The sequence below is a fragment of the Diceros bicornis genome, chromosome 6, assembly GCF_020826845.1.
Source record: "Diceros bicornis minor isolate mBicDic1 chromosome 6, mDicBic1.mat.cur, whole genome shotgun sequence".
Lineage (NCBI taxonomy): Eukaryota > Metazoa > Chordata > Mammalia > Perissodactyla > Rhinocerotidae > Diceros > Diceros bicornis.
Genome location: NC_080745.1, coordinates 79517713 through 79544329, shown reverse-complemented (window position 1 = coordinate 79544329; position 26617 = coordinate 79517713). Strand labels below are relative to the sequence as shown.

At 32.7% G+C, this 26617-nt stretch overlaps 1 protein-coding gene across 1 annotated transcript in view; it reads right to left on the bottom strand.

Annotated features, from left to right (window-relative positions):
* Window positions 1–1874: 1874 nt before the first annotated feature.
* The window catches only part of CCDC172 (coiled-coil domain containing 172), a 54261-nt gene continuing 29518 nt past the window's right edge, over window positions 1875–26617 (bottom strand). The window contains exons 6-9 of the mRNA XM_058544078.1: window positions 23539–23640; window positions 23089–23191; window positions 2755–2842; window positions 1875–1935 (exon numbers count right to left, since the gene is read on the bottom strand). Of these exons, the coding sequence (XP_058400061.1) occupies window positions 1900–1935; window positions 2755–2842; window positions 23089–23191; window positions 23539–23640 (329 nt within the window). The 3' untranslated portion in view covers window positions 1875–1899. The remainder of the gene's footprint in view (window positions 1936–2754; window positions 2843–23088; window positions 23192–23538; window positions 23641–26617) is intronic.

The window sequence follows — 26617 nt, the reverse complement described above, 5'->3', positions numbered from 1 at the left end:
TGGTTTCTATTGATTGTTGTATTTCCTTTATTCAGTGAACTTGTTCCTTTGATTACATTGATTCTAATAGTCCCAGTTATTTTGATTGGTATCACATGGGTAATGCTCTGTATTACTCTACCATGCAGTGCTAAAATAATCATTCGATTACTTGAAAATTAGTTTAAATCTTAAAATATGCATTTTTAAGCCTTCTGAAATAATAAAAATACTGAACCTTCCATTTTTTCTCAAATTCAATTCATATGAGTCCTGATTTCATTACTGAATATTTAATCTAGATATTCTATATGACACACACACATGAAAGGACAGTTGCATCAGCAAGAGTTTATTCTGCATATAAGTCATTGTATGTTAGTTATGCAAATAAATGGCAGGTCTCTAGTTCACATTAATATTTTAGCTACAAAACCAATAATGAACAAAAATTACTCTAAGTCAAAAAGGCTTTATGTGTAAACTCAATCTGCATATTAATAATATGATACATATTTAATAATAGATGTTCACGAGACTTAGAACTTAGAATGTGGGTAGATAAATGGACTAAAATAAGACAGAACTGAAGTCATGACTAATCCCAATAACCATATCCTACTCTATATTTGCATATAAAATAGATTGCAATTCTCTGGTACCGTTAATTTTCTTCTTCTTAAGAAAAAATAATTTACTGTTAAATATTTAAAGAATCAAAATAGAAATCACTTCTGAAAATGCAAATTATTTAAACAGATGGCAATTGCTACACATCTCAAAGGAGAGTTTTAACTTTGCTAATTTTTAAAAAATAAGGGTGTAAAACGCATATACAAAAAAGCTATGCCAAAATAAGACTTGCTCTGAAACTAGACTTAAGTACTCTACCTTAATATCAGTAGATATAAGACATTTGTAAACATCCCATATTTGATGTTAAACTAATTCGACTACAGCCACAAAACAAAACATGATTCTAACATTTGCACTCAGTACTTTGAAATATATCCCCCAATAGGTTTTGTTCCCCTCCCTCACCTATTGCAATCTAGTCCCTTTAAGAGTTTCAACACACTTTTTTAGAAACTAGTGAAAATATACTAGTTTCTTCCTAGTCAAGATTGCTAACAGCAGAAAGATACTGATGTGATGCTGGAAATTTGGTGGCAATACCAAGTTTGATCTAAACATAAGTACACTGTTTTCAGTTGCAATGTTTCAGATCACCAGCGAAAATGACTCCTGATGGCTGTAAGGAGATTATGTACCTCCCCAAGCAGATGACTTATTTCTTGCTAACCAACACCAGCATTAGGAAAAAAACTGGCGGGCACAAACTGCTGGAAAATGGCTGCAGATGCCCCAGACTTAACTCAACAGACAGATCTATAGAAAAGTGGAGAAAACTGGCTTTTGCAAACGAAAACCTCAGAGGACCTCTGTCAATAGACATCTTATGGTTAGAGAAGGATTAAAACGAAAGCAAGCAACTTTGATGGTGGAAATGACACCAACAAAACTGGGTCAATAATCTGAGCATTTCTTCCTATGCGTGTTTGATTGGACCTGGGGTAAGCTGCAACAGAGAGAGAATGAACAACATCAGAACGTATAGATCAGCTTAAGGGTCAGGGACACATGAGAAGCCTGAGAACACGGTATCTACTTCTTTTTCCTCCTTTAGAAAGCAAATCAAACCACAAAAGAACCCTTAAAGTTCAAGCAAGTAACAAAACAAAAAACTATTTTTTAAAAGTGCTAATAAACCAATTCTAGGTATTAACAACTTTCAACATTCTGGACCTCACATTTTTCACAAGAATCTGTTGTAATGGGTATCATTCACGTATCTATCATGAAGATTTGATTCTAAGATGCTTTGATCAAATCTTAGATAGCTAATCAATTCTCCACAAGTTATTTGTTCTCCTGAAGATCTTTCTGTGCCAATGTCTGAAACGAAAACATATAATAATTATTCATGAGGAAAATGAAATTTTTAATAAAGAAATTACATAAAATTTATGTAAATTTAGCACGACAATAACTCTGTGCATTTCTAAATTTTATTTTTGAAAGTTTTTATAAAAAAATATAAACCCTAACATAACCTATTGGAACATTTTAAACAAAAAATGTTCATAGAAAATAAACATGAAACAAAGCAAGTAAAATATTAAATTAAAACTATATTTTAGCATACTTTAAAGCTAGCTATATATGTCTTCTATTAAAATAGAGCATGGCAAATATTGTGTTCTTTTTATAAGCAACCAAAGTAAGAGGTTAAAAGCAATTTAAAGTGCCCCCACACAACCCGAAAATAAGTTTCCAATAACTGCATCCAAAGTTCTTGAGATCATAGGATCAAATATAATAAAAGTATAATTTATGCCTATCAAAAACAAAAAGCTTATAAGCTTTACGATAGTTAAACTCCTTTAGTGCACTAATCCTCTAATAACAGTTTCAGTCAGGGGAATGTTGTGAGGTCAGGTTTGAATTTTTTTTTAACTTAGTTTGAAATTGTACATATTCTCTTTGAATATAACTTGCTTTATGTAGCACCTAACTCTCCAGGAACTCAAAACACTTCACAGATTTATATTCTGACTTTAGTTTTGTTTGTTGTTGCTATTTTGTTTTTCGTATCTAGTACAAATCCATGTGAAGGGCTAAACACTAGTTCAATGATATGTGCACCAGTAAAACCACTCTTACCAGTAGGTAAAATAATGCTGAATGGAAGTTAAAGAATCAATAATGGCTTACCAACTCCAAAAATTCTATTTCTGTTTGGAGAGCTTCATAAACACTTTGCATGTCATCTTCCTTATAAAGTTCTAATTCTCTTTTAAGTCTGTTTTAAAAGAAAATTTCACCCTATTAGTTCAGAAACTTTTATAGTAATCTTTTATTACATGAATAGTGGCAGGTATGCAGCTTCTATCATCAGAATTTCAAGCTAACACTAAAGAATTTGGAAAGAAATTTTAGTTCTCTATAATTCTGTAATGATTATATAAAATTTTGGGGAAAAAAAACCCAAACTCCTACAAAGAAAATAAGGTAGATAGACTGAATAAATAATAGACACAATAATTTTAGGTTAATTAAAAGAGCAACATGGTTTAGTGGGAAAAATATAGTACTGTCTGAAGACCTCTGTTTTAGTCCTGGCCACTAACAAGCCGAATAACCTTGGCTAAATCATTTAGCCTCTCTGAACCTCACCTGAAAAATTTTAAGTACAGAAAAAAAACGACCTCTGAGATTTCTTCTTGCTCTAAAATTAGACATTAACTTTATAATGCACATATGTAATTAAAATATATTTTAATTTAAAAGTGAGAAATTAAAATCAATATTCCTTTTTCCTAATTAAGTCTCTAACCCTATGAATATTCTGAAATTACTTTTTTTCAAAAATTATTTTATATCTACATTTAATGTGAAAAATAGTGAAGAAACAGTCTTCCATTTCTAGCATTATGACTAACATTCCTTCCAAAAAGAAAAACATAAGCAAAAGCCATGAGCTATGGCTTGAGGGGTAGAGAACTAGGGCTTGAGACTGGGCAACTAGGAAGGTGAGGCTGATACTGACGGCAGATAGTAAGAGTAACATTGCTCTCACAAACCTAAGCAAGTTGGGCCAGCCACAAGATGAAATGTATAGATCAACTTGAGCCTTTTCTGAGTCCCACCACTTAAAAGAAGGATGAAGAGGTCCTAGGCCACTTGCATTCCCTGTATACTAGCAGAAGCAAAAGAAAATCCTCTCTGAAGGAAAGTTTAACATATTTAGACCCACAGGCCTCTCACAGATTAAGAGCAAACAATGAGCTCACAATCAAAGATCACCAAGCATAAGAATGCAAGCCACTACAAGTAAAAATCAGCAGAGACAATAAATAATGGATTAAATCCATAATATATGAAGAACTACAAGTCAATAAGAAAAAGACAACACAATGGAAAATGGACATGCACACGCATACACACACACACACACAAACCTTTACCAGGTTATTCACAAAAGAAGATACCAATGGCTAATAAAAATATGAAAATGTGCTCAACTTCATTAGTTACCAAGGAAATATAAAGGAAAAACACAATGAAATGCTACTACACACCCACCAGAATAACTAAAATGAAAAACAGGCAATTCCAAGTGTTGACAAGGATATGAAGAAACTAGAACTCTCAGACACTGCTGGCATAGGATATCATTTTCCATTCTTTTACTTTTAACCTATCTATGTCTTTATATTTAAAGTGGGTTTTTTGTAGAAACCATATAGTTGTGTCTTACTCTTTTATCTAACATGATAATCTCTATCTTTTAGTTGGTGTGTTTAGACCATTTACATTTAGTATAATTATTTATATGGCTGGATTAAAAATATAGCATTTCGCAAGTTGTTTTCTATTTGTTCCATCTGTTCTTTGCTCCTTTTTCCCCTCTCTTTCTGCCTGCTTTTGGATTAATTGATTTTTTTAATGATTGTATTTTATCTCCTATACTGACTTATTTTTCATACATATTTTTAAAATTTTGTAATGCTTGCACTGGGTTTATAATATACATCATCAATTTATTACTGTATTTTCTCAAATAAGATTATACTGCTGTACTTACAGTATAAGAACTTTACAACTGTATATTTCCAATTTCTCCCTCCAGTTTTTTTGTTCTATTGTTATCATACATTTTTCTTTTACACATACTACAAACATAAAATATATTATTACTATTTTTGCTGGAGTAATTTATCTTGCAATTAAAAATGGGAAAAAATGCTTTTATATTTACCATCATTTTAACCATTTCTGGAGCTTTTATTTCTTTGTGTAGCTCCAAGTTTCTATCTGTTGTTATATTCCTTCTTCCTGAAAAACTTACTACAGGCTTTATTGTAACGTAGTCTATTGGCAAGGAATTCTATCAACTTGTATTTGTTTAAAAATATCTTAATTTGCCTTCATTTGTGAAAGATATTTTTGCTGAGAATTCTGAATTGACAGTTCTTACTTTCAATCTTTAAAGATGTCATTCCCTTATGTTCTGGCCTGCACAATTTCTGATGAGAAGTCTACTGTAATTCTTACCTTCATTTCTCTGTGTGTAATGTGTCTTTGTGTCTTTTCTTTTCTCTTTCTGCCTTCATGATTTTCCCTTTTATTTTTGTTTTTCTGAGGTTTGAATATGATGTGCATACATGTTTGCTTTTTTAAAATGCTAATTGGAGTTCTTGAGCTTCTTGTATCTGTGCGTTAAAGTATTTTATTATTTTTGTAAAATTTTCTGCCATTATCTCTAACATATGGAACAGTACAGATGAATCTCAAATGCATTATGCTAAATAAAAGAAGCCAGACCTAAGAGTCTATATTGCATATTATTCCATTTTATATGACATATTGCAAAAGACAAAACTAGGAAAAGAAAATAGATCAAAAGCTGAGGGCAGACTGCTGGCATTGGTTATAAATGGGCAAGAGGGAACATTTTGGGGTGATGGAAGTATTCTCTATCTTGATTGTGGTGATGGTTCATCACTGAATGTGTTTGCCAAAATTAATAGAATTGTATACTAAAAAGAGTGAATTTTACTGGATGTAAATTATGCTTCAATAAGCCTGTCTTTAAAAAAAAGACAATGACAGTAATCCAGGTTCCCATAGGATAATAACAACTGCCTAAACAAAAACTATCTCTCAAAAAGAAGACCAAATAAGGCCACCCATAAGCCATACCTACAAGCTAACTAGGAAATAAAAGATATTAGAAACTTGAAATTACATGTAAGTAGGGAAATAAACATCTATATCCAGCAGAACCAGCTCTGAAGTCTACACCAATGCAGAGAGTGAAGCAGCAATTAAATGGAAGAAAAGAGAAAGAAAAGGAAGGGGATATGGAGTGATGAAACACAGGTTAAATGACCCTCAGAAAGAGAAAGTCTCACTCTGTGTAGGAAAACGCTGAGAACAGGTCTGAAGCCTCACGGTTGAGAGTACTGGCTTTGTAGAATTGAAGGAAGTTTTAAATCAATGGCTCTCCTATTTTGGGGGTGTAAGGGTTGCTGTGTTTTTTAATTTTATGACTTTCTTTTTTTTCTCCAGGGCCCTTAATTTCCCCTCTTGCTTCTTTCTTGTCTTTAAAGGTTGTAGCCCCTTCCAAGTACTATCTCTCACCTAATAACCATAGGTGAAACAGATTAAGTTTTCAAAGAACTATACTAACAATAAAAAGCAAAAACAGTTTTAGAGATCAGATAATACCAATACTATATAAGTTGGTCCTGAGTATAAAAAATAAGGAAAATAGTCAAATTCTTTTCAAGTGTAATAGTGATACCTAAACTTGATAAAGATAGAAAGATAATACACACACACACACACACACACACACACACTCGCCAATATATGAATACTGATGCAAAAGTTCTAAGTAAAATATTAGCAAAAAGAACTCAAACCACATTAAGTAAATAATACAGTATGACCAATTAAGATTTATTCTAGGAATGAATGTATAGTTCAATATTAGAAATTCATTAATATAATTGACCTTATTAATATTTCTAAGGAGAAAAATAATGTAATCACCTCCAGAGGTGCTGAAAAGAGCTTTGAAATATTCAAAACTTATTCCTGATAAAAACACTCAATAAAAATCAGAGTTAATGGATACTGTTTTTATATGATAAAAAACACATGTCAGTCCTAAAGTAAGCATCTTAGTGGGGTAATCCTAAAGTCAATCCCCTTAAGTTCAGGAACAAGGAGGCCCACTGTCTCTGTTACTTTTTAATATTTTGATGGAGGAACTAGCCACTGAAATTAATCTGAGAAAATAAGTAGAGGAATAGGAATTTTAAAGAAGAAATAAAGCTACCTCATTTCTTGGGTGATTTGACAATATACCTGGAAAAGCTGAGAATCAATGTCACAAGCATTGTGACAACATGACTTCTTCTTGGATAGGACATCATAGAAATGTTAATTATCATCAAGTTAATTAAAATTTAATTTGATCCCAATAAAAATATTAACACCTTTTTTTTTTTAACCTGGTGCTAGGCAAATCAATTCTAAAGTTAATACTAAAAAAAAATAAACATTCTAGGAAAGCTCTTGAATGTTTTTCTTTTTCATTGAAAGCCCTGGAAAAGAAAACACAAAGAATGTTGACTAGCCCTGCCAGATATTAAATCATACTATTAATCCTTTATAATTAAACAGCGCACTACTGGCATATAAATAGAGCAGTGGGACACAGAATACAGAAATAGACCAAAAGACAAGTGGACATTTAGTATATGATAAAGGTGACTCTTGGGGAAAAAAAAAGATGGACTCTTTAATAAACCATGTTGGGAAAACTGGATAGTCATTTGCTATGTGGATATAAATGGATAGTCAAAGCTAAAATTGCATCTGTATCTCACAGCATATACAAAAATACACTCTAACTGTATCAAAGATTTAAATGTAAAAAATGAAACCATATAAGGACAAAGTGAAAGTATAGGTAAATTCCTTCATAAGCTGGTTGTGGTCAAAGACTTTCTAACTATGGCTCAAAATATAAATGCAATAAAAGAGTATTAAATTCAATTACATTTTAAAAAATTGAAAAGCAAAAAACATAAGTAAAGTCAAAAGATGAATGACAATCTGGGAGAAAATACTTGCCGCATATATCACAGATAAAAGTCTAATCTCCATAATATATAAAGAAATTTTATAATCAAGGGGAAAAAAAAGACCAAAACTCTGATATAAAAATGGGGAGAAGTCATAAATAGACAGTTCACAGAAAACAATATACAAATCAATTTTAAACATATGAAAAATGGTCAATTTCACTCATAATAAAAACTTGCAAATTTACTACACAGGGATATCATTTCTCATCTATCAGATTGGTAAAACTTCAAAAACTTGATAAAACTCTTTTGATAAGGCTGTGGGGAAACAGGTGTACTCAAACATTGCTAGTGGGAATTCAAAACGTTAAACCTCAATGGAGGAGAATTTGGCAATATCTAACAAAAATACATTTATATTTTTCTTTGACCCTGCCATTCCACATCAGTAATATACCCTATAAACACAAAGCAATATATGCACAAAGTTATTTACTGCAACATTATTTGTAATCATAAAATACTGGAAGCAATCTGTGTCTATTCTTATGAGACTGGTTGAATACACTATAGTACATCCATATAATGGAGTATTAAACAGTATAAAAAGAATAAAGATGATTCTAATATGTTTTAACTAATATGGAGTAAATTCCAGGATATATTGTTAAGTGAAAAATAGTAAGATACAAAAGATTATATATAGTGTGTTAACATACGTGAAAGAGAGAGGGATACAAGAATATATATTTATCTGCTTATTTTTGCAAAAGGAAAGACAAGAAGCATAAACCAGACACTAGGGAAAATGGTTACCTACAGCAGTGAGTGAAAATAGAGTGGAATAGATATGGAATGGAATGAAACTCCTCAGGGTATATCTTTTTATATACTTTTGACTTTTGAATCATGCAGATGATTTATTTACATATTTAACAAATAAAATTAAATCAATAAAGTTGAGAAAAAGAACCATAAAATTTGACACAAAATGACACTTCAGTTAAACACAAACAGAAACAAATAAACCTAACTGCATTTCAAATTTATAATCACAGACAAAAATAAAGAAGAATTAACTCAAGTAATTTTCAAACACAGTAGTCTATACACCCTCACTGGGATATGTCGTAAGGCAATAAGAATGACAAAGGAATCTTAAATCTTATTTAGTACTTTTGTCGTTAATGGACGTATACAGCTAGTAAATCTAAAATTATTTTTGCAATATTGTAGGATTTAGGAAATGGATAATTACATTGATGTTGTTAAGAATCAGAGTTTTCACTAGAAGAAGAAAGATGTACATACAGAACGGAGGGAGGAGAAAACAGTCATTTTGGATTTGCATTGGAAGGGATCAGTATAAATTTATAATTTTTAAAAAATGGTATTTTTATTTATGTCCATTTAACATGCTCAGAAGCAATGACACCCAGTAGCAATGAGCACATCTAGCATGCTAATCTTAGTTTCTAAATACCATTCCCAACTAAAAGATATCAGGACTCCTCAAAAAAATAACTGGTCACAGGGCTGAGGTAGGTAATATATAAGGTGAGCCTAGAATACCTTGTTGCACAAGAAAGAAAGGAAATGATCACAAACTGATGGCAACATGTCAAAAGGCACAGAAATTGAGTTCAAGGGCTGCCTCTGGCCAAATTTAGGACAATCTGAACATCAAAAATAATGACAGTAATGGATTAATGGATTATAACACATGAAATAAAAAAGAAATCCATGAGTCCACAGAAAATCTTAAATAGGAGAAATTAAAAGGGTGGGGAGAAAAAGGGAACACCTCTCTCTTTTTTTTTTTTTACAGAATTTTACCAACTAATAAATGAAGAAGGAATCTCATTATTAGAAACTTACCATTTTGTAACCACCACTGTAATAATTGATTCCGGGAAGAATCATTAGGGGATGCTAAAATGATTGAGTGAAAGGTTATTGAGGAAAAGGCTATGCACAAGGTCTCAAAAAGTCATTCTCTATATCGCTTATTAATTATCAATGGAAAATAATACTTTCTCATTGGAGAAATCTGGCAAACACAATATTAACTAAGGGATCAAACCTAACATTACCAAAAATGAAACAAACTGACATTATATGCCTCCTGATGTAATGCTCTGAGGACACGATATCACTTATATTTTATTCTCGCCAAAAAAATGTTTAACCTGAATCTAATCTCAAAGGAATAGATAAATATAAATTGAGAGACATTCTACAAAACAACTGGCCTAGACTCTTAAAAAAATAAAAAAGGAAAGGTAACTATAAAGAATACTATTAAGATAAAAGGAGAAATATGAATATAGACTGTATAATAGATAACAGTATTATAACATTATTAAATTTCTTAAGTGTGTTAGTTATATTGTGGGGATGTAGAAGAATATTCATTTTCTCAGGAGATACATGCTGAAGTATTTAGGGATCAAGTGCTGTTATATTTGCAACACCACCTAAAATGATGCAGCAAGATAGAGAGATAGACAGACAGACAGATAAAAAATTTACAGTTGTGCATTGAACTATTACACTTTTTCATAAATTTAATTTTTTTCAAAATAAAATTTGGAGATTAAAAAAAGTGTCCTTTCCCCAAAATGAGAAAATATAGTAAACAACTTTATGCCATAAATTTGAATACTTAGGCAAAATGGACAAATTTCTAGAAAAAATATAACTTTCAAAATTTATTTTAGAAGAAATAGAAAGACTAAACAGTACTTTAACTTAAGGAAAATCAAATAACTGGTCCAAAAGTTCCTACGAAGAAAACCCTAGACTCAGATGGGCTTAGAAGTAAGTTCTAAAAAATGTCACACTTCCAAGAATAGATCATTCTAATCTTACACAAAATCTTCTAGAGAACTGAAAAAGAAATAATATCCCCATACTCATTTTATAAGGTCCATATAGTCTTGATACTGAAATCATACGATAACAGTACAAAAAGGAAAAAAAAAAAAGTCAATCTCACTCATAAATATAAATGCAAAATCTTAAAATATTACTAAAAAAAACAGCAGTATGTTAAAAAATATACACCATAACCAAGCTGAGTTATCACAGGAATGTAAGGATAGTTTAATATTTGTATATTTACAAATGTCATTCACCACATTAGCAGATTAAAGAAAAATACATAAGATTTTCTCAATATATACAGAAAAAATTTTGATAAAATTTAACACTTATTCATGACAAAAAAAAACACTCTTATCAAGCTAGAAAAAGAAGGTAACTGCTTTAATCACGTAAAGTATATCCATAAAACTCTCAACAAAACATTCATAATAGGGAAAGAACAAGAAATTTTCTCTTTAAAATCAGCAACAAGACAAGGATGCTCCCTATCACTGTTTTTATTCAACAGTGTACTGGAGCCCCAATTCACAAGAAGACAAGAAAAGAATTTAAAGGCATAATGACTATAAAGAAAGAACAAACTCGTTATTTACAGATGTCGTTGTAGCAGATAGTTTGCTGTTCACCTATAGTCAGTGTTCCTCTCTACAGGATGTTACATTTCTGCTCTACTGATGTCAGGCTTGGCCATATGACTTGTTTTAGCCAATAAAATACGGGCACATGTAATTGTATCTCTTCTGAGCAGAAGCTTTAAGAGCAGATGCATGCTTCATCATGATCTCCTTCACTTCTGCTGTGAAACTGACTATATCCCACTAGGGGCTGCTACTTCACACTTGGTCACAGAATGAAGATGAGGAGGAAAAGTGTGGCTCACTCCCAATGGACATGTGGTGTGAGCAAGAAATAAACATCTGCTGTAAATCACTGAGATTTTGGGGTTGACTGCTTCTGAAGCATAATTTAGTCTAAGCCACAGAAAAAAATTTTTTAAATAATTGAGCATCAATGGCCACTAACATCTAAAAAAGGACAGGTACTAGGCATTATGAGCCTCTTGATGAAAAACACACTACCACTTTTGGTATAGTTTTGCCAAAAAATTCAACCTGAATTTGATCAAGCCTCTAGATCCAATTACCAATTTACAGAAAATCTGTAAGTCAAATGGACACGTTTAACCATACAATGGGAATATAATCAACCACATCCAAACTGTGGGAAACGCTACAGGATAAAAAACTTAAAATTACAAGTTAAAAAAAGAAAACAAAAACAAAGGAGGAGAAGCTTCTAGATTAAAAGAGATTTAAAGGACATATCAGCTGATTGTCATGTGTGAATCTTATTTGGAACTTAATTCAGACAAACAAAAAAATGACATTTATAAATAATTGAAAACTTGAACACTGGATATTTGATGATATCAGTTAATTGCTGTTAATTATTTTATGCATAATAATGGACTCTAGTTATGATTTTTTAAAGTTCTTATGTTTTAGAGAGACATAATAAGATAATAATATGATGTGTATGATTTTCCTCAAGTAACACAGGAGAAAAATGAGTGGAGATATAGATGAAACAACATTGGCCATAAATTGATAACTATTAAATTTGAGAGATGAGTACATAGGATTCATTATGTTTTTCTTTTTTTACTTTTGAATGTGCTTTAAATCTTCTATAATAAGTTTTTCTTTTTTCCGGGGAAGATTCACCCTAAGCTAACATCTGTTGCCCATCTTCCCCCCACTTTTTCATCCTTCCTTCCCCCGCACCCCCCTCCCCCCCCGCCCCGCAAAGCCCCAGTACATAGTTGTGTATAGTTCTAAGTTCTTCTGGTTCTTCTATGCCAGCCACTGCCAGAGCAGGGCTACTAACAGAAGAGTGGTGTGGTTTTGTGCCCGGGAACCAAACCCAGGCTGCAGAAGCAGAGCACGCAGAACTTTAACTGCTGGGCCATCAGGGCTGGCTCTATAATAATTTTTTTTTTTAAATCAAGTTTAGCAAAGATAATGGCCACAGAGTCAACATACAAAAATCTGTTATAGTTCCATGCACCAGCAATAATAATAATTAAAAAAACATGATTTACAACAGCAATTAAAACTGCAAAGTATCTAAAATTAAAACTCACAAAAAATGTATGAGGTTGATAAGCAGAAAATTGTAAAGTCTTATCAAAAGATATTAAAGAAGACAAATAAATTGAGATACCCTAAGTTTACAGACAGGAAGTCTCAGTTTAACAAAGACGTAAAGTCTTTGTTGAGTGAGTGGAATCGTAACCAAAATTACAACATATTTTCATGGATATAAGTTGATTCAGAAATGTACATAAAAAGCAAAGAGCCAAGTATAGTCAAGACAGTCCTGATGAACACAAAGGACAAAGAGTAGTGTCCTACCTTATATCAAGACTCATTATTACTTAAGTCTGCATTGGTTACTGTGCTATTAATATTAAAACAACCACCTAAAAAAAACTCATTATAAAGTATCAGTAATTAAATAATTAAAACTGAATAATATGCATTTAGAAGTAATTAAGACAGTTTTGAACAGAAATGAATGAATTGACCAATGAAACAGAATAGAAAATAGAATCCTGAAAAAGATTCAGTAATATATTATTATTTTTTTATAAAAGATGTGACATTGTAGATCACTAGAGGAAGGAGAAACCACTCAATAAATGCTGCTGGGACAATTTATTATCCATGTGGAAAAAAATAAAAATAGATCTTACTGAACATATAAACAAAAATCAATTTCAGATAACGACTTAAATATGAAAGGCAAGACTTAAAAACTATTAGAAGAAATACAGAAGAATATCCTTCTGATCTTGGGTGGCGAAAAAGTTCTTCAACAAGATACAAAAATGCTAACCATAAAAAGAAATGACTGATAGTTTCAACCACAGTAAAAGTAGGAACTCTATTCAAGCACGACAGCATAAAGAGCACCAAAAATAAAACCTCATAAATTGGGAGAAGATATTTTCAATGCGTTAACAGACAAAATCCAGAATTATTAAAAGACTGAAAATAAAAAACTTCTAGAAACTAAGAAAAAGTAAATTACCCAAACAACCCAGTGGCAGAATAATTAAGAGGCATTTACAGAAAAGGAAACACAGGGCCCATAAACAGAAGAAAAGATGCTCAATCACATAGGTAGTCAGGGCAATGCAGATTAAGGCCACAAAATACTATCTTACATCCAGGAAATTAGCAAAAATTACTAAGTCTGAAAATAAAGTACTGAAGAGGCTGGAGATCAATGGGAAATTTTATAATGTGCTAATGCAAGTATAAACTGGTTTAATCACTTTGGAAAATAGTTTGTCATTATCTTGTAAGGTTCAACATTCATACACTTATACTCAGCAATTCCACCAGGCACATATCCTAGAGAAATTCTTGCACATGTGCACCAGGATGATAAGAGCACTGTTTGTGATAACAAAAACCGGAAACAATCCAAATGTGCATTAAAAAGAGAAAAAAAATTGTGGTATATTCACACATATACACTCAACAACATGGGTAAATTTTCGAAACAATGTTGAATGAAAAACAAGTCCCAGACAGTCTGATACCATCTATATATAACTCAAAAACAAGAAAAAATAAACCAATATATTATTTTGGCATGCATATATATAACAGGCGGCTCATAAATATAAATATATGGCATAAATTTAAATAAATCATAACTTAAAGAAAATTATATACAAGCAAGAAAATGAATCAAATAAGTTATATCACACACACACACAAGAAAATGAAACACAATGTAGGACAGTAATTACATTTGGGGAAAGGAAGAGTATGGGACACAGGAGGAGCCCACAGCTAACGCAAGTTAGTGGGGATGTTCTAGTTTAGTTCACAGATGCTCATTACGTTATTATACTTTAGAACTTACATATAGTTAGGGAAGAAAAACACAATAGCTATAGGGATGGACGAGGAAACAATATCCTATATATGTGAAGTTCATTGTGTTCTGAACTTTTAGAAATGTAATAGTAAATAGGAATTCTGAAGGAATGCTCAAGTGGGAAAGATAGAACAAGTTATTAATTTTGAGCATTAGATTTTTACACAAGCATAAAATCCCTTGTAATAAATATTTTTAAAGAATAAGTGGAAAGTTAAAAGGAGAGTTACAATGTACTGTAGATGCTGCTATACAATGTATTTAAGGCTTCATTTTCATATGTTTATCTATTCAAATAAAATGGTAGGGATCTTTCTTCCCACCATACCATCAACACTTGCCCCTCCCCTTTTTCAGCTCAAACAGACTGTAAGTTCTGTAAGATCTTTCATGCCCACTGGAATTGGGCAGTGACCACTTTCCCCTTTGGTTAGCTAATAACAAGAATGGGAGACTACTGAAATTCAAGAGGACATTTAGAGCAAATTATAGGAAGTATTTCACTATTCAGCATATAATCAAGCTGTAGAATTTAGATCTGCACTTAAAGAAAAGATTGCTGTTGCTAGCCTTAAAAGGGGCTAGATGATAATAGTATGAATATTAATACATTTGCAGCTAGCCAAAGCTGTATAATGGTAAGCAGATCTCATGCTTCAGTGCATAGACTGATTGCCTACAGGAGTCAAGAAGGACTTCCTTCACCTACTGCACAATAACTAAGGGCAGTTTGCACTGGTTATTGTCACTTCTCTGAAACATCAAATAATGACGAGGACGAGGCCAACACTACTAGTTAGTTTACTAAAATTTATGTTCTGTGTATTTTTATGATTTCCTGCATCATTCCAAATTTTTTTCAGTTACCTCTAAGTGCCATAGAAAAGCCTTAACTAAAGAATACTCTTTTTAGCTATAGCACTGTACAAATACTATTTAGGTAGAAAGAAACTATCACCCAAAGTCCTAGTACACAAACTCAAATGCTATTAAAATTTAGGTATATTTCATCATGGCCTTGTGTTTCCATATAATAGTGATTATGTAATTTGCCTCCTAGTTTTTTCTTTTGCTTAACACTATCATATACATTTCCCCCAGTTATTTACATGCCAATTAATACCATTTAAGATAAATACGTAGTAGTCCAAGTGGCTACAGTACAGTTAACCATTCATTTATGGTACAGCATTTAAGTTGTTCCTGTTTTTTTCCTACCATAAATAATATTTGCAGGAACACCTTGTGCATAAAGCTTCTTCTGTACTTAGAATTATTTTCCTTGGGATAGAGCTCATGAGTGGAATTATTGGGTCAAACGGCATAAAAATTTTTTAAATGCTTACAATAATTTATATACATCTAATTGCATTCCAAATATATGCATTGTATACTGCCACAGCAATGTATGAATTACCTCTGTACTACACTCTTGCCACTTGTAATTACGGCATTTAAGAATGTCTGCCAAAATTTGATAGAAAAATAATATTTAGTGGTTTTAATCTGCATTTAGTTGATAAGCAGGATAACTGAATTACCTTGCCTTATTCATCTTGGTATCCCTAGTAAATTGCATAGTGTATGGTACAAAGTAAGCATTTAACATACATTTGTTGGATAAATACATGAGTGGAAAACTATTGATTTTAGTGCTTTCTTGTTGATTTTTTTATCAGTTGATTATTTGATAAACTGTTATCCCTTGTTTGTTATAATTACTATAAATTTCTCCCAGTCTATCATTCTATGTCGATGACTTTTTTGACACATGGAATTTTAAATCTTACATGTTAAGTCTATTAATCTTATCTTTTTTGGTTTCCTAATCACACTAGAGGTTTAATAAGTAGTCCTTTCTACTTTTTCCACGGCTTGATTTTCTTAATATTATTTCTCTATATTAATTCATATGAAAATTATTTTAGTGCCATTTAAACACAAAAATACTATTTTAAAGACACATAGGTCATCCTCTTTCATATACAATTTATTTCTGAAAGTAGGTCTGACAGTTGAATGTGTGAAAGCAGAATTTCAATTTTCTAATCATGCCTTCCCTCAGTCCAGGCCACCAGCAGACAGGTAAGAACCTTCACAGGTGTCTAAGGCTGACCAGAGAGATCTGTTGAGAAGGAGGTAAAAGAGAGAGGGGTCCTGCCAGCATCTCTGTTACTCCAAGTCCTGGGTTGACTGGATGAGGCATCTGCTTTTACTACAAATTTTTTATCATCTTCCCCACCTGCATACCAAAAGGGGTTGTTTACAAAGGTAAACATATGAAAATTTTAAAAAACTGTATTATGATATCAAAGATACTAATGAATTTTGAAAATCATTACTTTAATATTATATATGGCTTGTACAATGAGCAAAATTATTTCAAAGTTTAGGGACTTTTATAAACAGGCACATTTACATCAGAATATAACTTTTAAAATAATCAATTGATTCTATCATGAAAATTTCCCCTGTATTTACTTAGAAGCTTTAATAACTATAATATGTGCCAGGAATTCACAAAACAGGGGATCTCTATTAGCCTGAAGGCTACATAATCAATGCTGCAGAGACACTTCTGTTAATGAATAAATGATGAAGTTTTACCAGAAAAGATGCAGAGTCAACAGAAATATTCAATAAAATACATAGCTAAGAATGATCCTGGAATTAAATGGGGATTTTCATATTTTATAAACATTAAAAAAAGAGAGGGATGATACAGGTTGGCTATAGATATATAATTATTTGATCAGTATTTTCCAGAAACTTTAGTACTGAGATCTTGTTACACTTGTCCACTTTGAGTTCATTCTTATTGATAACAAAGAGCACTGCAAAGTAAATGTGCGTTATTTTCTCAACATAGCCTGGATAACAATTCTTATTACTCTATTAAATGATGCTTATTCTAAGTAATGCTACAGAAACACTCCCACAAGTGTTTAAGGATACATTTATAAAAATGTTTCTAATTATGAATATTTAGAAATTCTTACAATCCATCAATGAGAGACAAGTTACATAAATATGGCATCTCCATGCACTGGCATTAAAAAGAACAAAATTGATCAGTACAAACTAACATGGGAAATGTCTAAGTAATAAAACAAATTACAGACCAGTAGGTGTGATCTCATTTTTTGCTAAACACATACACATGTACGTATGCATGCACACATACACACAGAGATAGGTAAATTCTGAAAGAATACATGCTGAACTTTTAACAATGGTTACACCAAGGGTTTCTAGAGTGAGGTGATCAGAGAGGAGACTTTGATGTTTTACATATTTGTAGTGTTTGAATTATTTACTCAATGAACATAGCCTACTCTCATAATTTAAAAACGTCTATACATATTTGGCAAAATAAAAAATATATACATGTGTAAGTATACGTATTTATCTGTGTATCCTTTAGAGAGGTTGGAAGTATTTTAATACCATCATGTGTTTATGCTTTCTTATAAATCTTAAGGACCATCAATGTGACCTCTATGACCAACTTAACTGGATGACTTTTTCACTGAAGAGGCAACAGCATTGATTTACTACTTCATATAAATGCATTTAGAGTCTCTCAGTAGCAGGTGTATATTAACTTTGGTGCAGTTTCCATTGCAAATATGCTCTTCACAAAACCACACTATCTTCAAATGTTCAGAAGGAAAACCTCATGTTGTTGACTTTGCAGCTTCATTTCTGAAACCAACCTCCTATTGTATTAAACAGGCACAAACACTGGTTATAAAAAATGTTAAACCATTCTAGAAAGAATTTTGTGGGTAAGGAAAATGCCTGAAATGTTTCAAGTTGTCTGGTATGTTACTATTTGGAGTAAATAAAAAGTCATGATCAAGAACTGTATTTTGGTGACCCTGGTGTTGAATAATAATAAAAATAATAGGTGTTGGGAATTTGAAGGGGTCCAATACTTAACACTCATCTTTCCTGACTAAATTCTGCCCAATTGAGAAACAAAGAAGGCAGAAGGGAGGCCAAGATGTTACATTTACTACTAATATAGCAGATATAGGAGAATGTGGCTTACATCTGCAAGCAAAGGACTTACTAGCATTGAACCCTAGAATCAGACTAACCTTACTTACACCATTAACGGCAGAATTGGATGCCACAGGCTTTCTCTCATGGAGTCCTACCACTGTAAAACTTAAGGGATGGAGGAGCAGAGTGGAACACACACTCTCTGAGGAAGGCCAACTTCCAAAAAGATAGGAAAAAGGAAGGGGCTGGGCTCCAGTTTACCCTTCCAAACTCACCAATCAGACTGAATCATTCCTCTTGATCTTAGAATAAGAAAAGAGGGTGTTGGGGGCAAGGGGGCCAGGAAGGTTAAACCAGTAAAGCTTTTTCCACATGGAAGACAAAATCAAGAGTGGAAAGAATTCCATGGGGCTATCCTAGTGGTTAGAATATGCCATGTCTTTGCAAATAACACTGAAAATATATGAAGAACTTTTATCTTCCTTGTAGTGAAAATAAAATTATATGTAGACTCAATCACTGGAACAAATATTTGTTCAACACTATGTGCCCCTGACTGTGCTAGATGCAGAAACTGGTAAAAAATGAACAAGAAGTGGAGGGAGTTCCCAGTCCAGTAGGATAGATTGATACACATAACTATTATAAAATAGGATTAATGATAGAACAGAATTATAACTATTTTCTCTATGAACAGAAAAAGGAACAGTAGAGGAAAGCTTTCATAATTTATCACATTCATTTATTCCTCCATTTATTTATTCAACACCTACTATATGCCAAGCTATGTACCAAAGTATTAGACCAGGAGTCTACAATGGTAAACAAAGTAGACAGGCTCCCTGCTCATATTGAGCACACGGTGGAGAGAGACATTAACAAAATAAAGCACATAAACATGTAATTACAAAATGGAATCTGTGCTATAAAGGAAAAAATACAGGGTGCTAGTAGGAAAATAACAGAGGTTATGCAATTTAGATCACAGGGTAAGGGGGGCTTCTCTGAGGAAACATTTCAACTGAGACCTAAAGGATGCCGTATGTCCCACCAGGCAGGAGACAGGAAAGCAGAGAGGTGAACAGATAATTTTAGAAGGAAAGGTACAAAGGTCCTTAGATGGAAGAAAGCTTGGAGTGCTTGAGGGAGCAGAACGAGAAGGGGACCATGTTTGAAAATAACATCGGGGATGTGGTCAGAGGCCACATTGTGACAAGTCACGTAGGCCACGCTAAGGAGTTCAGGTTTTATTATGTTTATTATGAAGCCACTGAATGATTTTAATAAGAGGGATGACATGATTCAGTTTACAAGAGATTGAAAGGTAGAAGAGGGGAGATTGTTACTGTGATCCAGGTGAGAGATGGTGGTGGCTAGAATTAGGATGTTAGCAATGGAGATCAAGAAGTGGAAGAATTTCAACTTGGTGATGGACTGGGGTAGGGTGAGAATGATGAGATTTGTGGACATGTCAAAAATGCCTGCTACATTTTGGATTTGAGCAATATGCCCCAAAAAATGACATGTAAGCTGGGCCTTGAGGCCCGAGTTGGATTTTAGCTAATGGAGAAGAAAGAGAAGAAAAGGAGAAGGATAGAGAGGTGTGAAGGCCTGTGGCACATTCAGAATTCCACAAATAGTACTCTGATGCACTAGTAGTGTAGGGTACGCAACAGAAATGCAGGGAGATAATGGATAGGCACAGATTATAAAGGCCCTTGAACTTTTGATAAGGTTTTTTGTTTCTGTTTTTGTTTGTTTGTTCAAGCAGGGCAGCATCACTTCAGATCTATTTCTATGTTTATATTAGACTGTTGGGAATTCAGGACTGGAGATTAGGAAAAAGGGATTAGGGACAAAGATTTGGAAATTATCTACGGATGATAACTAAAATCATTAGACTAGATGAGATAGACCATGGAGAGAACACATTAAGAAGACAAACAATGATTAACCTTTAGGGACCCTCTGCATTTAAGGGATAGGTAAAATTTAAAATAATAAAGAAGACTGAATATGAAATCCACAAGGATAATATGAAATAAAACTGAAATCATGAGTAATTATATAATTAAAATTATATCTAATAATTATAGAGCATCTACTGTGCGCCAAGCACTATTCTAAGGGCTTTATATATATAAAGTCATTTAATTTTTACTACAGTCTTGTGAGGTAGGTGCTCTTATTAACCTAATTTCAAAGATGTGGAGACTGAGGCATAGACAAGTTAAACTGCTTGTCCAAGGTCACTAACTTGGTAAATAGCAGAGCTGGGATTCAAAGAGATTTGTAAATCTTAACCTCTATGCTTACGGCCTCTCAAGACTCTGAGCTTTATCATTCTCCTCCCCAGACTATATGAAAAAACTAGCTCAGTCATAGTTACACAATTCTCTGGGAAGCTTCTTATGAATTAATCTAACCTCTGACTTAACTGTTAATCATAGCAATATTCTACAAGTTAGCTGCCTTAACATGTGCTAATTAATGATCCCATACTCTTCAAAATAGAATCTTTTAAATAAACAGACATCTTGGTATTTATAAATAAGGAAAGCTTACCTAAAGCAGAGACCATTAAACCACTGTGAATGTAAAGTACTGGTTCTCTACATTAATGGGTGGCATCAAGACAGAATCCAACAAATAACCTAAACATGGCAGATTAACTTAAAAAAACATAATTGTTATAAAAGAATTTCAATAAAACAGACAGAATAAAATATGTATCAAAATTTTCTAATCACTAAAAGTAGAAACAATAAGTTCATAGAGGTGAACTTTCTTACTTGCTTACTGGTTAAAGTTTAATAAAAGTATAATTATAATAACCTTAAAATAAAACTGGTTCTCAACTGGGGACGATTTTGCCCACACCCACTCTGCGCAGGGGACATCTGGCAACGTCTGGAGACATTTTTGGTTGCACAGTTGGGGGTTAGTGGGTGCTACTGGCATCTAGTGGGTAGAGGCAAGGGATGCTGCTAATTGTCTTACATTGACAGTCCCCCTCCACAAAGAATAACCTGGCCCCAAATGTCAACAGTGCCAAGTTTGAGAATCCCTGCTATGAAAATAGCACCCACACTAGTAGCAGTTAAACCTGAAAAAATAAGAAAAAGGCAACTATTACAGAATTCAGTATACATTTGAACACACAGATGATAAAGACTATTCCAAAATTTAAGGATAAAATCAACTTAATTTTTGCCTTCATGATAAAGTTGAATAAATGTCATATCATTTTCTTGCCATCATTAGCTTCTTGTTATTGCACTGATTATGGGTCTGAAGGCCCTCTTTCCTAAAATCTTCATACTCAGTACTTTGACTCTGCTCTTTACATTTGAAATAACCTTTATGAAACATACCAGTAGGGAAACTAAGCTACACATATCAAAGAATTTAAAGTGGGAATTGATAAATACTGGCATTTCATTTAATAACTCCTAAAATGTAAAGAAACTGGAGTAGGTACGTGGACTGATGTTTCTTTCTATCTGTCACCATTTAAGAAGGAAAAAGCACTCTGTAACAGACTTTGTGTGTTTAATTTTAACCCAGGGCAAATTTTTATAACTGAAAGATAAACCCACAAAACTGGAGTTCATATTGAAAGCCCTTACACTACTAACTATAATGACACCAGTGGGCATTACCATTTTTTCAAGTGTTAAAAAAATCAATGAGCAGATTGTCATTACAGAAACTCATTCTGCATCACACATATCACCCAGGAGATTGATATTTCATGCTTATAAAACTTAACATAAAATTAAATTGCAAATATTTTCTCACAATCTACTAAAATTATGGCCAGGGCAATACACTGCTAATATGAAGCATTTGTTCAGCTCTAGTGGACATATTTCCTACATGATTTATGTGAAAGAAGGCTTCATTTGCTTCTTCATAGATTCAGTAATGAGGTTTCTTTTCTTATATTAAGCCTAGATAGTATAGGAACTTCTTTAACATTAAGCCAGCAACTACAACACTGAACTATTAATAAATAATAGGCAAATTAATGAACTGGGGGGGGGGAGTTTCTCTTTGTGTATATGACTATGTCATTTCAAACATCAGCCATTCTTTAATTACCCAAGTACATAAAAAGCATCTAAATATTCCATACAGAAAATACACTTTCATTCTTTAGGCACAAAACCAGAGTAACACATTTCAAGTAAAATAGTAGATTGTGATTTTTTTCTCCAGAAATCTAGAAAGATAAGAAACAATTTCAAACATTTTTTTTTTTTTAAGTTAGGAATAACAAACAGAAAGGAGAGTTGTGGAACCAATACTTTGTCTTAATCTATTAGGATGTGAATACCGCTGAGTCCATGAGGTATAAGAGAAGATAAAATTGATTTCAGTATCATCAACTCAATACATCATGAAACTTAGGTGTAGCACTTTCTAGCCAGTGAAGTGTTTGCTTATTAGCATGTTTCAGAATACACAGAGAAGGAAATAATGTCTTCATCTGGAACTTTAAAAAAAATCTATGCATTTAGCTTTATGCTGAAATCCATTTGACAACTTGAAAAATTACCAGATTTTATAACAAAGAATAATAGGCCATTCTTACCTTAGGCTTTCAGCATCATTTTGAGGCTTTTCCTTGATTTTTACTTTTTCTGCCTCTAGGTATTTGGTAGTACAAATGGCTTCATTCCTTTTATCTTCAAAAACTAAACAAATAAGAAATTCTTACAATCTTTTAAAAATTAAACATAAAGGTTATCTTCATTCACAAGAATAATACTCTTAATGTTTGGTGCTTCATGTAAAATATACATACTAATGATTTCTATTTTTCTAGTTTAATATAGCAATTAAAGGCAGAAAAAAGATCTTAACAAAATTTGTGACATTAAAAATACCAGATCTAACACTGATCATTTCAGTGTTTTACCTACTCCTTTTTTATACCAATAATATTCCAATAGGTTAATACACTTTGAAAGAATAATATGGCCCTATCATGTGTATATAACTATACTCATTGGTAAAATTAACTAACTCATAAACGTAATACCTTTAAGTTTCCTCTGCAGAGTAAATAATTCTTGTATTAATTCACTCTTTTGTTTTTGAAGTTCATTTAACTGGACACTATCTTGTTCCATTGACTTCATTTCTAGAAATAAACAAAAACCATATTTTAACTATTTAGGCTTTGCCTTAAATACGTCAGCAATTATTAACTTTTTCTCATGTAGTAAAAATTTAAGCAACGTATGGTTCATTTTAAGCCCCAACTGGCTTCCCTTGGCCACCTGGAAACTAATAAACTGCGCAGAATTCATTAAGCAATAACTGGATACAAAAGAATAAGTTACGTGATAGTTAGACTACCAAAAGAGAATTCAAAATAATGTAACATCACTAAGTAAAACAAACTTCCCAAGAGATAATAAGAAAACTCTATCCTTCATAACTAAAGCATATTTGAAATGACACTGCATAGCACCCACTACAGTATATGGCTACAAGCTTCCACAATATTGCTAATATTGTTTCCTCTACCTAGAATGCCTTTCTTCCTGTTATCCCCACAACAAACTCCAATTCATCCTTTAAGATTCATCTCCTAATTTCTCAAATATTTTTTCTCTTCTGCTGTACCTTCTGGGACTCCAATTACACATTTATACAGACTCAAAGTTTGTGTCCCCTCCAAATTGATATGTGGAAACCTAATCCCCAATGTGATGGTATTTGGAGGTGGGGCATATATCAGTACATGATAGATATTTGGGTTGTTTCCACTTTTTGGTTACTCTAAATAATTCTGCTATGAACATTGATGTACAAGTTCTTGTGTGGACATACATTTTCAATTCTCTTGAAATTCCTAGGAATGGAATTGACAGGTCATATGGTAACTCTAGGTTTAACATTTTGAGAAACTGCCAAACTATTTTCCAAAGCAGTTATATCATTTTATGATCCTATCAGCAACGTAGGAGGTTTCCAATTTCTCCACAGCCTCTCCAACACTCTTATTGTCTACCTTTTTTTATTATACCCATACTAGTGGCATCTCATTGTGGTTTCGATTTGCATTTCTCAACTGACTAATGATGCTGAGCATCTTTCATGTGATTAGTTGTATACCATTTTTGGATAAATGCCAATTTAAATCCTTTGTCCATTTTTAGGATCATGTTATTTTTCTTTTTATTGTTGAGTTGTAAGAGTTCTTTATATATTCTGGATACTAGTTCCTCATCAGATGGATGATTTGCAAATATTTTCTTCAATTCTGTGGGTTGTCTTTTCACATTCTTGGTAGTATCCTTTGAAACACAAGAGTTTTCAATTTTGAAGTCCAATTTATCTATTCTTTGGTTGCTTGTGAATATCTAAAAAACCATTCCCTAATCCAAGGTCATGAAGATTTACATCTGTGCTTTCTTCTAAGAGTTTTATGTTTTTAGCGCTTAAATTTAGATCTTTGACCCATTTTGAGTTAATTTTTGTGTATAATGTGAGGTAGATGTCCACATTCATTCTTTTGCATGTGTATATCCAGTTATCTAGCACCATTATTTAAAAAGACTACTCTTTTCCTTTAACTTGTCTTAGCGTCCTTGTCAAAAATCAATTGACCATACATGTATGGGTTTATTTCTGGACTTTCAATGACATTCCTTTGATCTACATGCCCATACTTATGACAGTACCACACTGTCTTGATTACACCAGGTTTGTAGTAAGTTTGAAATCAGGAAGTGTGAGTTCTCCAACTCTGTTCTTTTTCAAGATTGTTTTGGCTATTCTTGGTCCTTTCCATTTCCAAATGGATTTTAGGGTCACATCGGTCAATTTTTACAAAACGCCAGCTGGGGATTTTGATAGAGGTTGCATTGAATGTGTACATCACTTTTAGGAGTATTGCCACCTTAACAATATTAAATCTTCCAATCCATCAACTTACAATGTCTTTCCATTTACTTAGGTCTTCTTCAATTTTCTTCACCAATGTTTTTGGTAGTTTTAGTGTACAAGTCTTGCATTTTTGTTAAATACATTCCTAAGTATTTTATTCTTTTTGATGCTATTGTAAATTGAATTTTCTTAATTTCATTTACAAATTGTTCATTGCTAGTGAACAATGTAATTGTATTTGTTCACAAATACAAATGTAATTGACTTTTGTACATTGATCTTATATCCTGCAACCTTGCTGAACTTCTTTATTAACTCAAATAGTTCTCCTGTGGATTCCTGAGGATTGTCTATGCACAAGATTATACTATCTTCAAATAGAGATAGTTTTACTTCTTCCCTTCAAATCTGGATGTCTTTTAGTTCTTTTTCTCGCCTGATTGTCCCGGCTAAAATCTCTAGTACACTGTTGAACAGAAGTGGTGAGAGTCAATATCTTTGTCTTCTTCTTGATCTTAGGTGGGAGACTTTCATTCTTTCATCATTAAGGATGACGTTAGTTCTGGGTTTTTCATTGATGCCCTTTACCAGGTTGAGGATAGCCCCTTCTATGCCTTGTTTATTGAATGTTTTTTTAATCACGAAAGTGTGCTAGATCTTGTCAAATGCATTTTCTGTCTTTGATTATTTTGTATATATTCCATTTATCTCTTTATTAAATTCATGTCCTTGAGAATATTTATAATATTTATGAGAGCAATTTTAAAGTCTTCCTCTGCTAATTGCATCATCTCTGTCATTTCTGGGTATGTTTATATTAACATAAATTCCTCCTTGCTATGTTACAATTTGCTGCTTCTTCACATGTCTAGTGATTTTTGATTGGATACTAGGCATTGTGTTTACTATTTTGTTGAATGTTTGAGTTTTGCTATCTTCCCCCGAAGCATGTTGATGCTCATTATTTAGCAGGCAGTTAAGTAACTTGTGAATCAGGTTCAAATCTTGTTTTTAAGATTTTTGTTTGTTTTTTCAGGGGAAGATCCTCCCTATGCTAACATCTGTGCCAATCTTTCTCCTTTTTTCTCACTCATCCCCTGCCAAGTCCAGCAGATAGTTGTAAGTTCTTCTAGTTTTTCTATGTGAGCTGCCGCCACAGCATAGCTACTGATAGACAAGTGGTGTGGTTCCACACCCAGGAACTGATCCTGGGCTGCCAAAGC